The sequence below is a fragment of the Cnephaeus nilssonii genome (assembly GCF_951640355.1).
Source record: "Cnephaeus nilssonii genome assembly, chromosome: 4".
In the NCBI taxonomy this organism is placed as follows: domain Eukaryota; kingdom Metazoa; phylum Chordata; class Mammalia; order Chiroptera; family Vespertilionidae; genus Cnephaeus; species Cnephaeus nilssonii.
The window spans coordinates 56159844-56174995 of NC_137075.1; the positions used below are offsets into that span (position 1 = coordinate 56159844).

The 15152-nt window shown below is 41.8% G+C and overlaps 1 protein-coding gene across 2 annotated transcripts in view; it reads right to left on the reverse strand.

The window, feature by feature from the left end:
- The window catches only part of RAB27A (RAB27A, member RAS oncogene family), a 70419-nt gene that overhangs the window by 10585 nt on the left and 44682 nt on the right, over positions 1 to 15152 (reverse strand). For both annotated transcript variants that reach the window (XM_079767991.1, XM_079767990.1), the window contains 3 exons: positions 13110 to 13195; positions 11255 to 11358; positions 3708 to 3831 (listed from right to left, as the gene is read on the reverse strand). In XM_079767991.1, coding sequence (XP_079624117.1) covers positions 3708 to 3831; positions 11255 to 11358; positions 13110 to 13195 — 314 coding nt within the window. The remainder of the gene's footprint in view (positions 1 to 3707; positions 3832 to 11254; positions 11359 to 13109; positions 13196 to 15152) is intronic.

The window sequence follows — 15152 nt, forward strand, 5'->3', positions numbered from 1 at the left end:
GCAAAGCATTGTTTTGCACTTGTTCTAGCAGAACTTGATTGGTTTACCAATAAATCACTTTGTTGTGTTAGGAAGTGACTCAAGAACATCATATTACAATTTAACCAAGTCTATAGCAAAAAAAAAAAAAAAAAGATTTTGCAGGAAATTAGAGATAAATGGATTCTTAGTTCTACTAAAACTAAATTTCCTGATAGTCATCATCATGCATCCAGCTCGCTCTTTCCATTTTGGGCTGCTGCATGGAGTTCTCATTATCTGATTTCCTTGTCCCAGCACACACCGATGTATGTTCCATATTTGCACTGTAACACGTCCTTTGTTAGCTTTGCAAAGTTTTTCGGAAACACAGTCTGTCATTCTCTGAATGTATGTATATTTCAGAGAATCCCTTGTGAACCACTGATCCATTTTTATGAATTGAGGATAGAAGGCAGCACAATAGTAACAAAAATGCAAAATTATCAGACTACATGCAAATGATATGTAGTTATGTCATGCCCAGCTGGTGTGACTCAGTGGTTGAGCACTGACCCGTGAGCCTGGAGGTCACAGTTCAGTTCCCGGACAGGGCACAACCTAGAGAACTATATTCTATACTTCCTAAATGTTAAAGGAATTTTGTTTCCATTCCTTTCCATTCTTCCCCAATAGTTTCAATTCCCTTATCTGCTAATCCCATCTCTCCTCGTTTTTATTCAATCCAGAAACTTTAGATTGAGCCTCTCTCTTTAAAATACTCCCCAAACCTGTCATCTGAGCACAGATGAAAAGCAACCCCTGTATCCCCAGACTCCCCATATAGTCCAAAAGCAACCTTGGGCTCAGACAGGATGTGGAATGAACCAAGGAAAGCAGCAAAGGGCTGAAGAAACTCAGAGGAGGAGGAAGTCAATCCCGACTCTGCCCCAAACTTGAGAATATACTTGTTTGATGTAGCTAACTGCACTGGCTGCCCTAGGTTTTGCTCTTTTGGCCTTGACTAGCACACTTCTCAAAAGCATGGTCTAGGGCCCGTGGTTTCCATTGCTTCATCACTTACTTCCTCCTCACCCCCTTGCAACATGGCTCCCAGCTTCAATGCTGTGTTCTCGTGGTATCTGATCCCCCCCCCCCCCCACTACATTACAGGAGTGTCTTCTAAAGGAGGAAGAGAGCATATCTCAACCCCTGTGCATGCAAATCATGAAAGATACCAATGTCCAGGCCCCCACCTGTGGTGGCTTTGAATATGTCAATGACATTTCTCAGAATTCCCTTCCCAGGTAGGCTGGACCGCAGAGAGATCTGGGGGACGGAAGTGAAGCAGAAGCTATTCGGTAGCTGTCACACGTTGCTGCTTACCTGCTGGCTCAACTCGTTGGCACAAGCCAGCAGCCAGACCTGCACCTGCTCCATCTTCCCCTCGATCCTCCTCCAGCTTCACCGACTCCTGGGCCAGGTGTGAGTGTTTAGCTCTGCGAGCAGAGCCCTGGCTGCTGCAGGACACCCACGCCATCCAGGTCAGAGGCGACACTGACTGACAAGGTTTGGGTCCGTAAGGATGGGTCCAGCTGCTTCTTGCTCTCTCTCACTTTAGATCCAGCTTCCCTTCCTGACTGCCTGTCCTCTGGACCTCAAGCTTCAGCATCAGACACAAAACTACACCTGACAGAGACTGCCTACCCAGCTCCGACAAGAGCATAAAGTCAAACCCCTCTGTACCTAAGTATGTTTGTTCACGGAACCCTGCCTGATAAACCACTCCAGACCCATTATGTCAGAAGCTCAGAGGCGAGTATTTGTTAAAAGCTCCCCAGGTGCTCCTAACATGGTTCCCCACCACCTACCCTGAGTGAAAGCCTCCACATCTGACTGCAAATCCTCCCCAGCGTGAGCCAGCCTCGTTGACGGGAACCACCCGCTTCCTGGTGCTGGATTTAAGATTTAAAATCCTGTTCTGCCCGACCCTGACCCTGTGTATTTTCTCTGATTTAGTCCTTTTCCTTTTCCACAAATCCAGCCCCTCCCTACTTCACAGATCACTGCAATTTCCCTGTCTCCAGTCTTTCCTCCTTCTGTTTCATCCCCCCTCTCCTCCTGCCCGCAGCCCCCCATCCCACCCCCTCCCCCCGACTGATCTGGAAAAGTGCTGATGACATCCCTCGGTGCTCAAAGGCTTTCAGCAACTCCCTGTCCCCCAGGAAACCAATTTCACTCTCCTTGCATGATATTCAAAGCTCTGCAGCCTCTGGCCTCTTCCCATGGGGCCGACCTATCCTTGCACTCTCTTCCCAGTGTGAATCGCATCCTTGACTGCTTTCTGAGCCTCCGTCAGCCCCAGGAAGAGCACAGCTGTGCTCAGACAATGACAAGGGAAAGGGTCTCCTCTGGCCTCTTTGGTTTCTAACAACCAAGGCCACTCACCAGGTAATGTCCCTGTAGACCACCCCCCTCCACACCACACACTCCTCCTCTCCCCACGCCTTCCTTCTCAACCCCGCTGGCTGCCTCCCCCCGATATTAAGGGTAATTAATACACGTACATTTGAGTGCTCATTTTTTTGAGGCAGAAAAGAAGTAAAGTACAAATTCCTGTGTAGGGGTGCCCTTGACACTTTAATAAAAAGTGGCTGACCCCTCCTTTTATGTCCAATGAATGCTGCTGCTATATGATCCTCTTCCCAGAGCTCAAGAACGAAGACAGTTTTAGTTGATTCTCCGCCACAAAAGCACAGCCTAAACCACAGGGGATCTTCACACTCCTCTCCCAGCACAGAAAGTTCAAAGCCAAGAAGGCCCTGGTGTATGCTGGAGCTCTCTACAGCAGCAGATGAACTGGCTTTGAAATGTCCTTGTTAAACATAAAGGATGTCTTTATCCCAGGGGTCACCTACTTGCATCTTGTAAAGGAGGCCTTACAAAATTAGGACATCTGCCGAAACCGGTTTGGCTCAGTGGATAGAGCGTCGGCCTGCGGACTGAAAGGTCCCAGGTTGGATTCCGGCCAAGGGCATGTACCTTGGTTGCGGCACATCCCCAGTAGGAGGTGTGCAGGAGGCAGCTGATCCATGTTTCTCTCTCATCCATGTTTCTAACTCTCTATCCCTCTCCCTTCCTCTCTGTAAAAAATCAATAAATTAAAAAAAAAAATTAGGACATCTACTCTCAACGCTGTCTTTCTTCAAACACCAAGAGATTGAGAAAATGGGACGGAAGAACTGAACAAAGGCCCTTCTCCAATGCTTTTTCTATGGTCCACACTATTATATAATACTAGAGGCCCAGTGCATGACAGTCGTGCACTGGAAGAGGGTCCCTCAGCCTGGCCTGCACCCTCTCACAGTCCAGGACCCCTTGGGGGATGTCCTCCTGCGGGCTTAGGCCCACTCCCTGCCACTCACCAGCCGTGAGCCTGGCTTCTGGCTGAGTGGCGCTTCCCCTGTGGGAGCACACTGACCACCAGGGGGCAGTTCCTGCATTAAGTGTCTGCCCCCTGGTGGTCAGTGTGCATCATAGTGACTGGTTGTTCCACTGTTCGGTCTATTAGCATATTAGGGTTTTATTATATAGGATTAACATGCAAAGTAGATATTTGATACCTCCCAAGGCCTACAGCTGAGTGTTTTGTTTCTGTTTTTTTGCTTTTATCTTTTTTTGTTATTTATTCATGTGCTAATGTTTAAATTGGACATGTTTTCTCTAGATTTCTCCACAAAAATACTCACCCATATTTCTCTGCAAGTCCTCTGGCCTCTTCCTCTTTCACTGCTCGTTGGTCTTCCAGGTCACTCTTATTCCCACATAACACTATATCTGGGTTTTCACAATATGCATGCATTTGTAGCTGGCCTGTTAATGTAAGAAGATAAAAAAATTATAGGTGAACAATAATGTAAGTGCATGATCAATGGAGAATACATGCAAAAGCACCTGATACAGTGCTTTCAAAGCATCAGCGCCCTCATCTGTCAAACTGAATGGATGAGGCAGAGATGTGAAACTACTCCTGCCCTCAAACACAGACCCCAGCTTATGTATATCAGAGAGGAAAGGGAATACTTAGCCCCCCAAAGTGTGCATGTGCGCAAGTGCACCCACATGCGCGCGTGCACGCGCACACACACATACACACACACACACACAAAACAGGTGGCAGTCTTTTTATGAAGGTCATTTGAAAAAAACTTGGAGAATTTCCTAGTGCTTATTGCTACTCTTTTTTTTTTTTTTTTTTTTTTAGAGAAAAAGAAATATTGATTTGTTGCTCTACTTATTTAAGTATTCACTGGTTGACTCTTTTTTGTGCCCCGACTGGGAATAGAACACACAACTTTGGTGTATCAGGCCGATGCTCTAACCAACTGAGCTACCCAGCCAGTGTACTTATAGTTCATTTTAAAACTGTTTTTTACCTATTTCCTCTCCACAGCAATCACAATTTTAAGAGTTGTCTTCCTATTAGCTAACCTATTTCTATCTGAAGTGTTTTTCATATCTCTCTATTATTCTAAGGCAGAATCAATTCACTTAACACACAATACAGGATTAAATGCAGAGAGAAAACCCAGAAGAAACAGTCAATGATTCAGTCACCAGAACCAAGAAAAAGCAGGAGACTACAATTCTTATTCCACAGCTTTTAGTTCTTTTCACTGGGAAACCTGTAAATAGGCATAATTTTAAATCAAACAAAAAAACTTCATTAAGCTGAGTAGTTTAATCTCCCAAAGAAGGAAAATGAAGTCTTACTTCTTACTTGTCACACCCCATAATGAAATTAAAACAGCCCAAGCTTTCACAAAATTTATGGCCTAATTTATTTTTTACATGGTTAACCAGAAAGTGTTGACATTTTAGTTCCTCATTACGAAGTCAAGTTCATTTTATCTTATCAAACATGATAAGTCAAGGCAGCAAGCATTAATTTCAGCTTGATACTTGGTGTAGAATTTCAGAACAATGACCTTTGCCCTAAAGGGACAAGCAGAAAAATAAGAACTACACAGGCAAGACCAAACTGTGTAGTTTCCAACAACAGCCATGCCCTTTCTTTCCTCTGGGCTGTTACACACGCTGTCCCCACACCCTGGAATACCCAATCGCAACCTTCCTTCAGGGACTCCACACCCTTCCTGTGTAAGACTTGCTTCTTAGTTACCTCTGCTGTGAAATCTTTCTGGTCTCCAGAGTGGCTCTGTGCTCTGTTAACACCTTATATGTCCAGTGTCATGGTTATAAGCATGAACTCAGGGTCCAGTGTGTCTCGGGTGGAAGCCTGGCTCTGCCATTTACTAGCTGTGCCACTCTGGGAAACTAATCTGACTGATCTGTGCCTCAGTTTCCATATGTAAATGCTGATAATAATGGTACTTACTGTTAGGGTCACTGAAGGAGGAATGCACGAGGTCGGAAGTGGTAAACAATTATAAATTTATTAGATGATCTGGAACCAGATGGGCTGAGCCCCAAAATGGTGCCAGCACCCAGGAACAGGGAGTCAGAGATTTTAAAGGACGCAAGGCGGGCTTTTTCAGTGGGGAATTTACTGGGTGGGTCTGGATCCTGGGTAAGTCCAGAGGGGAAGGTTACTGGTCTTAGCAAATGGAATGTGGTCTAAACAAAAGGGAATGTCGGTTGTGAAATGATCTAAAGGTCAGTTTCCCAGGAGAGGGGATATTGATTCGATTATTTGATCAAGCTTAACACTTACTTCATAGGATTAAAGTGGGATTGAATGAGTTAATTCAGTGATTCCTCAGGTAAGGTCCATGGACCAGCAGCCTAAGAACTTATCCTATATCATAAAGAGCTAATATGCTAATTAGACCGAACGGCAGAATGACCATCCGGACGACCATCCGGATGACCTTCTGGATGAAGCTGGGGCTGCGAGGGCTGAGCCCCTTGCATGAATTTCGTGCATCGGGCCTCTAGTTAGAAATATAATTCTAAGGTCTCAACCCAGACCTACTGAATCAGGAACACTCGGTAGAGGGTCCAGAATCTGTTTGTTGTGATAGATAGATAGATAGATAGATAGATAGATAGATAGATAGATAGATAGACAGACATATATAGGTATATATTTGAAACTATTATTTAGTAAAATAATAAATATTTTATATAAGTTATATTAGTAAAATAAGTTTATATAAGTTAGATAAAAAAGAAGAAATGCTAACAGTGAGAAGAAAAATAAAATGTATAAATCAACAAATATTTACTTCTAATTAAGATTTGATATTACCAACTCTAACACTGATCATTATACCTTTAAAAAAACAGGACTAGAGAAGAGGAGAATACTTTCCATTGAAGATATGAAATCTTCAATAGGTATGTTTTATTTACCTAACTGGGCAGTAAGGACTGTTTTATCCTATAAGGGGGAAAAATACATACATACCATAATTTCACATAATTTTGTCCATTATCTAAAATATATAATACCTAGAAGGGCAAGATTTATCTAATGTCTCAGAGTTTCCCTTTCTACTGGTGGAAAAAGAGGTGGGTTGATTCTTTTTCAGTGTCAAAATTCTATGAGCACATATCTAACAAGAGTCCTTATAAAGTGCTTGAGCCCGGCAGGCGTGGCTCAGCAGTTGAGCATCGACCTATGAGCCAGGAGGTCGCGGTTTGATTCCCCGTCAGGGAACATGCCCAGGTTGTGAGCTCAATCCCCAGTGTGGAGTGTGCAGGAGGCAGCCAATCAATGACTCTCTCTCGTCATTAATGTTCCTCTCTCTCTCTCCCTCTCCCTTCCTCTCTGAAATCAATAAAAATATATTTTTTAAAAGATCAATGGAACAAAATAGAAAGCCCCAAAATAAATCCATGCCAATATGATCAAGTAATATTTGACTGAAGCCAAGAATATACAATGGGATAAAGAAGGTCTATTCAGTAAATGGTGTTAAAAAATTGGACAGGTACATGCAAAAAATAAACTAGACCACCTTCTTACACTATATATAAGAAAAAGCTCAAAATGAACTAAAGATTTAAATGTAAGACTCAAAGCCATAAAGCTAGAAGAAAACATAGGGGGTAAAATCTCAGACATTTCTCGTAGCAATAGTTTTTCTGATAATCTCCTCTGGCAAGAGAAACAAAAGAAAAAATAAATGGAGCTACAACAAACTTAATAGGTTTTGCATAACAAAGGAAACCATAAACAAAATGAAAACACAACCTACTGAATGAAAAAAGACATTCACCAATGATGCATCCAGTAAGGGTTAATATTCAAATTTTATAAACAACGTAACACCAAAAAGACAAACAATCTGATTAGAAAATGGGCAAAGGATCTGAATAGACACTTCTCCAAAGAGAACATACAGATGGCCATTAGACATATGTAAAGATGCTCAACATCACTAATCATCAGAGAGATACAAAGTAGAACTACAATGAAATATCACTGCACACCTGCCAGAAAGGCTATCATCTATAAATCAACGAACAAGTGCTGGCGAGGATGTGGAGAAAAGGAACCCAGATGCACTGTTGGTGGGAATGCAGATTGGTGCAGCCACTGTGGAAAGCAGTATGGAAGCTCCTCAAAAAATTAAAAAGGGAACTGCCTTATGACCTAGTGATTCCACTTCTGGGTATATATCCAAAGACACCCAAAACACTAATTCAAAGGAATATACAGACAGTCCTCAGGTTACATCGGACTCGACGTATGTTGTTTCATGGTTACATCGCCATCTCCCATTTATTTATTAAAAAAAAAAGTTCCGTCATTTCGATGTATGTACATATGTGCTTTATGTTTTTTATTTTTACTGTATTTACCACAAGTAAAGGTCAGGAATTGTTATCTTTCTTTTAAAATTTTTTTACTGTTTCACTTCATTATTGCTGTATATGTGCTTCATGTGAGTGACGTGGGTGCTTATATAGGTGGGTTCCAACTTATGGTGAAAATTGTGTTATGTCGTGCTGTAGGAACGGATCTCCAACATAACCCGAGGACCTACTGCATGCACATTTATGCTCATTGCAGCATTATTTATACCTAGCGGCCCGGTGCATGAAATTCTTACACTGAGGTAGGATCCCTCACCCTGGCCTGCACCCTCTCGCAGTATGGGACCCCTTGGGGGATGTCCGACTGCTGGCCTACGCCTGATCCTGCATCAACTGGACATCCCTCTCACAGTCCGGGACCCCTCAGGGGATGTAGCAGTGTACCAAGTGGCAGGCAGCCAGGAGTCTGAATTGGGGTGGGGTGCCACGCCACTTGTGCTCATCCCAGCCCACTGCGCCTGCTGCCGAGGAGTCAGGAAAGGCTCCCACCATGGCAGCTGTGCTCGCCAGCCATGAGCCCAGCTTCTGGCTGAGCGGCTCTCCCCCTGAGGGAGCGCACTGACCACTCGAGGGCAGCTCCTCTATTGAGCTTCTGCCCCTTGATGGTCAGTATGCATCATAGCGACCGGTCATTCTGGTAGTTCCACCATACGGTTGCTTAGGCTTTTATTATATAGCCAAAGAAGATGTTACACACACACACACACACACACACACACACACACACACACACACAGTATTGGGCCATTAAAAAGAAGAATGAAATCTTACCATTTGCAACAGCATGGATGAGCTAGAGGGTATTATACTAAGTAAAATAAGTCAGTCAGAGAAAGACAATAACCATATAATTTCACATACATGTGAAATCTAAAGAGAAAAATAAATAAAAATAGAAACAGACCCATAGATACAGAGAACAGACTAATGGTTGCCAAAGTGGAGGGGCTTGAGGGGGCTGGGTAAAAAAGGTGAATGGATTAGAGAGTACAAATTGGTAGTTACAAAATAGTCATGGGGATATAAAGTACAGCATAGGGGATGCAGTTAATAATCCTACATAATAAAAGGCTAATATGCAAATCAACCAAACAGCAGAACGACCAGTCACTATGATGTGCACTGACCACCAGGGGGCAGACGTTCAATGCAGGAGCTGCCCTCTGGTGGTCAGTGCGCTCCCACAGGGGGAGCCCCGCTCAGCCAAGAGCCCTGAGCCAGTCTCACAGCTGGTGAGCGCAGCAGCAGTGGCAGGAGCCTTTCCCACCTCAGCAACAGTGCTAAGGATGTCCGACTGACGGCTTAGGCCCGCTCTCCAGGTGGAAGAGCCTAAGCCGTCAGTCAGACATCCCCCAAGGGCTCTCAAACTGCAAGAGGGAGCTGGTCGGTCTGAGGAACGCCCTCGAGTGCTCGAATTTTGTGCACCGGGCCTCTAGTATTGTAATAACTATATACGGTGCCAATTCAGTACTGGAAATACCAGGCGGAACACTTTGTAAAGTATATGACTGTTTAACCACTATGCTGTATACCTGAAACTAATACAAAATAATATTAAATATAAACTCTAATCTATAATAATAAAAGTGTAATATGCTAATTAGACCAGATGTCCTTCCAGACAACCTTCCAGATGAAGCCGGGGTTGTGAGGGAAGCCCAGGTCCCGGGTGTCAGAGGGAAGCTGGTGCTGGCAGCTGGGGGAAGGAAGGCCTACTCTTGCACGAATTTTGTGAATCGGGCCTCTAGTACAATAATAAAATTAAGAAACAAAACTAAGGTTTTCTATTATCAAAACCACAGTCAATGCCCTAGCCGGTGTGGCTCAGTAGATAGAGCATCAACCTGTGGACTGAAGAGTCCCGGGTTTGATTCTGGTCAAGAGTATGTACCTCGGTTTCAGGCTCCTCCCCTGCCCAGGCCCTGGATAGGGCATGTGCAGGAGGCAACCAATCAGTGTGTTTCTCTCACATCGATATTTCTGTCTTTCCCTCTCTCTTCCTCTCTCTCTAAAAATCAATGGAAAAATATTCTCGAGTGAGGATTTGAAAACAAAACAAAATAAAACAAAAAAACCCATAGCCAATACTAACAAATTACCAAGTAATTTTGAAGTAGAAGGTAATTTTTAAGTGTTTTCATTATAAAGATTTGGATATTAAAAATTTAACATCAGAGCCTTTCTCAATAGATTTTCTAGGTTTATACTAATACAGCTAATGGAGGTAAATGTATATTCGCAAGCTGTTATTTGGTCCAGTCGCAGGATTTTAGATTAGGATCTCTCCAAACAGTCAAAATGAAGATATGTCCTATCTAATAAAGAGGGGATATGCTAATTGACCATCACGCCCTCACAAATATGGTAGTACCCACAGCCAATAAGGAGGGAATATGCTAATTGACTGCCACGCCCTCAAAGATGGGAGTGGCCACAGCTACAAGATGGCGGCGCCCAGTCTATCTGTTTGCCCAGTCCCCTCAGCCCCACTGGGGTGGCAGGCATGCTGCACAGCTGGGCCCACCCCCAGGAGGGTCCGACCACTCTGCGGACCTGCCTCCAGAGTCCCCCAGTCCCCTCAGACCCCCAGCCACAGGCAAGCCTCAGATGTTGGATGGCCAGCAACCCAGGGCTGCCAGAGGCTCAGGTAACCAGGGTCGGCCGAGGCTTGCGCTGCTGGCAGTGGCAGCAGCAGAGGTGTGATGGGGATGTTGCCTTCCCCTGATCACCAGGTCGCCTCCCACCCCTGAGGGCTCCCGGACTGTGAGAGGGGGCAGGCTGGGCTGAGGGACCCCCCCCCTCCAGTGCATGACTTTTCATGCACCGGGCCTCTAGTATATATATGATAGATATAGATAGATAGATAGATAGATAGATAGATAGATAGATAGATAGATAGATAGATAGACAGTTAATGCTGGGACCACTTTTGCCAATGGAGTTCTAGAATCCACCAGGCAAATGCCTGGCCCTCAAAACAGAGAAGGGGCTCTAAGCATATTAGAGACTTGCAGCCAGGAATCTAATCCATGAAGCCTTCAAAACGTCTGTATGTAATCTGTGTGATATATGTTTTAAACCCTGGGATGATACAAGACTTGATAGCACGCAACAGGCCAGGTGATACTTAGTGATTTCACCCCTCTAGGCCTGTATATCCTCATCTATGAAAGGGGGATGAGTCTCCTCTGTGGAAAAGACTGATTAAGAGATTGCATGGAAAGCAGGGCCTTACACCTGGAGCATGGGAAGTACTCAACAAATCAAAGTCAGTATTACTAGAAAAAGCAGAGTATTTTTGTTATCTTTGCCCCTAAACTAATAGCCATGCTCCTTTATATAGCATTTTAAACAGCACTAGGATTTCTCCCAAATCAATTTACAACAGAAGAAGAATATAAGAGGGCATTTTATTGTAGGGAGTGGGAGGCAGGGAGACAATAACACTTACTTATCCAGTTCCTGACATTGAGGAAACTTTGCTCATTTGTCAGATCAAAAAGCAGAAGAAACCCCATAGCATCTCTGAAGAATGCTGTTGTCAAGCTCCGAAACCTAGGAACATAAAAGCAGACTGATCACCTAAACCATGGCCCCACTCCCGAAACATAAAGCTACCACCCTGCCCTCAGCCTCTCACCATAGTTCATCAATAACAAATTAGATGCTTAATAACGTGCCATTGTTTATAATAACTTCACATTATACATGAATATTATTGCTCTTAGTTACATAGATTTAGTGAAGAATGTGATTATAAATGACAATTTAATAGTATAAAGTTATGAGTATAATCAATATTAGGTATCTTACAAAATATAATAAATAGCTATCTAGAGCAAGAATATTTGAAATATATCCAGACTTTTAAAAATGCCAACAATTATCAAAAGTTATACTTGGAATGTTCTTTTAAAATAAAAATAACCCCTATCAATGAAAAAAATTTTTAAACAAATTAGGTGCTGATATTCCAAAAGTGTGCAAGACAGTTATTTATCACTTCTGTAAGTTTATGTGTTAACAGACCATGTGATTCAAAAACCCAGCCTGCTGGACAGGGATGACAGAACTAGTTCAGGATCCTTTAGTATCAACCAAGAATTTATTGTCCAACCAGGAGTTAATTAGACCCAAACAATGGAGCTTGCTATGTATGTTTTCATTGTCTTGTGAAGGTTGGCTTGACTTGACATTACAATGTGTTTCATGACCTTTTGATTTCAGTCGCAGGCGTTAAGGTGGGAGTAGTAATGACTCAGCACCTGTTCTTCTTTGGTCCTCTCTCTTCCAAGGCTTTATCCTGCTGTCTCCCCTCTCTCCCTCCAACAGTCAGTTTCCTCTTATTTTGCCTTTATACAAAGCCTACAATGGACAGACACAGGCTCCAAGGAAGAAAATACTGGTGTGAATTTGTCATCTAATCTTCCAAGCTTTCTCAAATATTTTTAATTAATGTTTTTACAAAAACAGTCCTTATCTTTAGAGATACATACCAAAATAGTTACGAATAAATAATAGGATATTTGGAATTTGCTTAAAAATAATTTGGGAGAGGGAGTGAATAGGAATGAGGGGCAAACATAAAATAACATCAGCCACAATTTGATGACTGTTGAAACTGGGAAATGAATACATGAGTTCATTACATATTTGAAGTTTTCCATAGTGAAAAGTTTTTAAAAGCCTTCAAAGAATCTGAGAGGAAAAACCTGAAATCTTAGCTAACTAAAAGCAATTTTACATCAAGATTCCATGTGACTGATTTTGGTTAAGCAACTTCTGACCATATGGATTAATTCCAACCAGATTTTCCACTCGGTTTTCAAGAATAATACAGACAGGGGTGGGCAAAAGTAGGTTTATAGTAGTGAGTACATGAAAGTTTATTCTTGTATTATTATTTATTTATTCTTGTATATTTTCCCATACAAATAACTGTAAACCTACTTTTGTTCTCCCCTTTATAACTCTGTGGCTTTTGTGTGGTTGAGTCAATAGCAAAGGTCAATGGAGAAAAGTGTGTAAGCCTTTTAAAAATGAAGAAAACAAAAAAGAGATCATAAGTAAGGTTGATCCATTTTGAAAAAGATTCGTTTTTCCTTTGACTTTGTATGAAATAAAGAAATAAAGCCACCATTCTCAACTCAGACTGATAAATGTCCTGCTAATTTGGCAGCATGGCTTATCCAGGTGCAAATGGACTAATCAGCTGGCTTTTTCCTGCTCGGGTCACTGTATGAAGAGTGTAGCTGCTTTTCCCTTTCCTCCAGTAAGAAGCACGTGCACAACTGCAGACCACATACCTCTCCTGCCCTGCTGTGTCCCATAACTGCAGGTGGATTCTCTGGCCTCTGCCAACGGCTCCATCCGGCCCATTGGCTCTGTATACCTACAACAGCAAAGCAAAAGAGGAAGAGAACTTCCTGAGACCAGTGAACTCCTCTTACTTCCCTATTCAGTACAACTATAGCATAAACCTCTAAAGAAAATCCCATTTGGAATACAACCTTGTTTGTATTTTATTCCAAATAATTATCTTTAGATAATACAATAACTTGCATTACCATGTATATATACATTATATACTTTTATAAATATATTATGAAACCTATAAATAATACATAATTTCTATAACATAATAATTAGCTCACTTTTCCTCAAAGAACCCTCGGGTCATGCATTTCAAGAAATATTACCTTTCTGTGACTTTTCCCATTCTATCTTTAAAAATACTCTTAAAACAATTTTATAGGAAGTAGCTCTGAAACTCTCTTTCTCCATAAAAGCAATGAAAACATTGGCACAAACTGTCAAAATCAACTTTTTCAGGACTCCAAATATCAGTAAAAATAATAAGCTCTGTGCTATTTTAACTTATCCTATTCTCATCTCCCCCTTCCTGGCTCCCAGTAGTCCTAAAAACCAACTTATGCATAACTATGATGGCTGTGAAAACCATCAGTATAGCAGCCACTGCAAGCAGTGGAGGCAAAACAGGTTTGGAGCTGCCCCTAAAATCCCATCCCCAGAGAACTGAAAGCTGTGTGTAAAGCTCCATTCCCAGGCCTGGTCTTTATTTTACCTGCCTCAGAGCTTGCTCTGTGAGAATAACCCTATCCCTAGGGCATTGTTGAAAATAATCAGCATCAAGTATTTAACATCACAGCTACTGAAGGCAAAAAAATACCAGTTGGGGCTAACAAAAAAATCTAACCAAAAAGACTTTAAAAAAGAAAAAAACAGGAAATGGGATGTCTATAGAGAGATTTGGAAAAGCTCCAAAATATTCCTTGTTATCTATTAAGCCATGCTCATGTTTAGGGCTGTACATATGCCCAGGAAAGACCTGAAAAAGCCCTAAGCTCACACCTCTGGCTGACCTTAAGGCTCTTCTCAAGCATGAAGTGAAAGCTAAGACAGATTTATAAACCATCTACTAGAGTATTAAGCACATGTCACAGCACACACACATACACACACACGCACACACAATCCCTCAGAAAAGAGGACTTTCTGGTTTAAGGAATTTAAGAAATGCTCTGTCCACTCATTAGCTGACCATTAAGTTAACTGAGCAAAGACTTCGGGAGCTACACAAAGAATACACTTTATAGAATTAGCCCAGGAATGTCACTAAATAAGCAAATAGCAACATTAATAAATAAACAAACAAACAGCAAAAAAAAAGAAACACTCAGAGGGGGAAGGAATCTGATTTCCAGAGTTGCCACATTTTATTATTTCAAATGTCTAGTTTTCAACAAAAGTTATGAGACGTACAAAGAAACAAGAAAGTATGGCCCAAATACTGGGGAAAAAGCAACCTATAGAAACTATTCTTGAGGAAGCCCAGATGTTGAACTTGCTAGACAAATATTTTAAATCAGCAATTATAAATCTGTTCAAAGAACTAAAAATCATGTCTGAAAAATTAAAGTATGAGAATAATGCCCTACTGAATAAAGAAGGTCAATAAAGAGATAGATATAAAAAATAGAATATTATAGATATTCTACTATATAGAAGTACAATACAGTATTCATCAGAAGAGCTCAAGAGCAGACCTAAACTGGCAGAATAAATAACCACTGAATTTGAAGATACGTCAATTGAGATTATCTACTCTAAGGCACAGAAGGAAAAAAGAATGAAGAAAAATGAAAAGTTTCAGAAATCTATGAAACACCATCGAATATACCAACATATGCATACTGGAAATCCTATAGTAAGAGGAGAGAGTGAAAGAAAGAGAAAACATATTTGAAGAATAATAGCCAAAAAATTCCCCAAATTTGATGAAAAACATTCATCTGTATATTCAAAAATTCAGTGGACTCCAAGAAAGA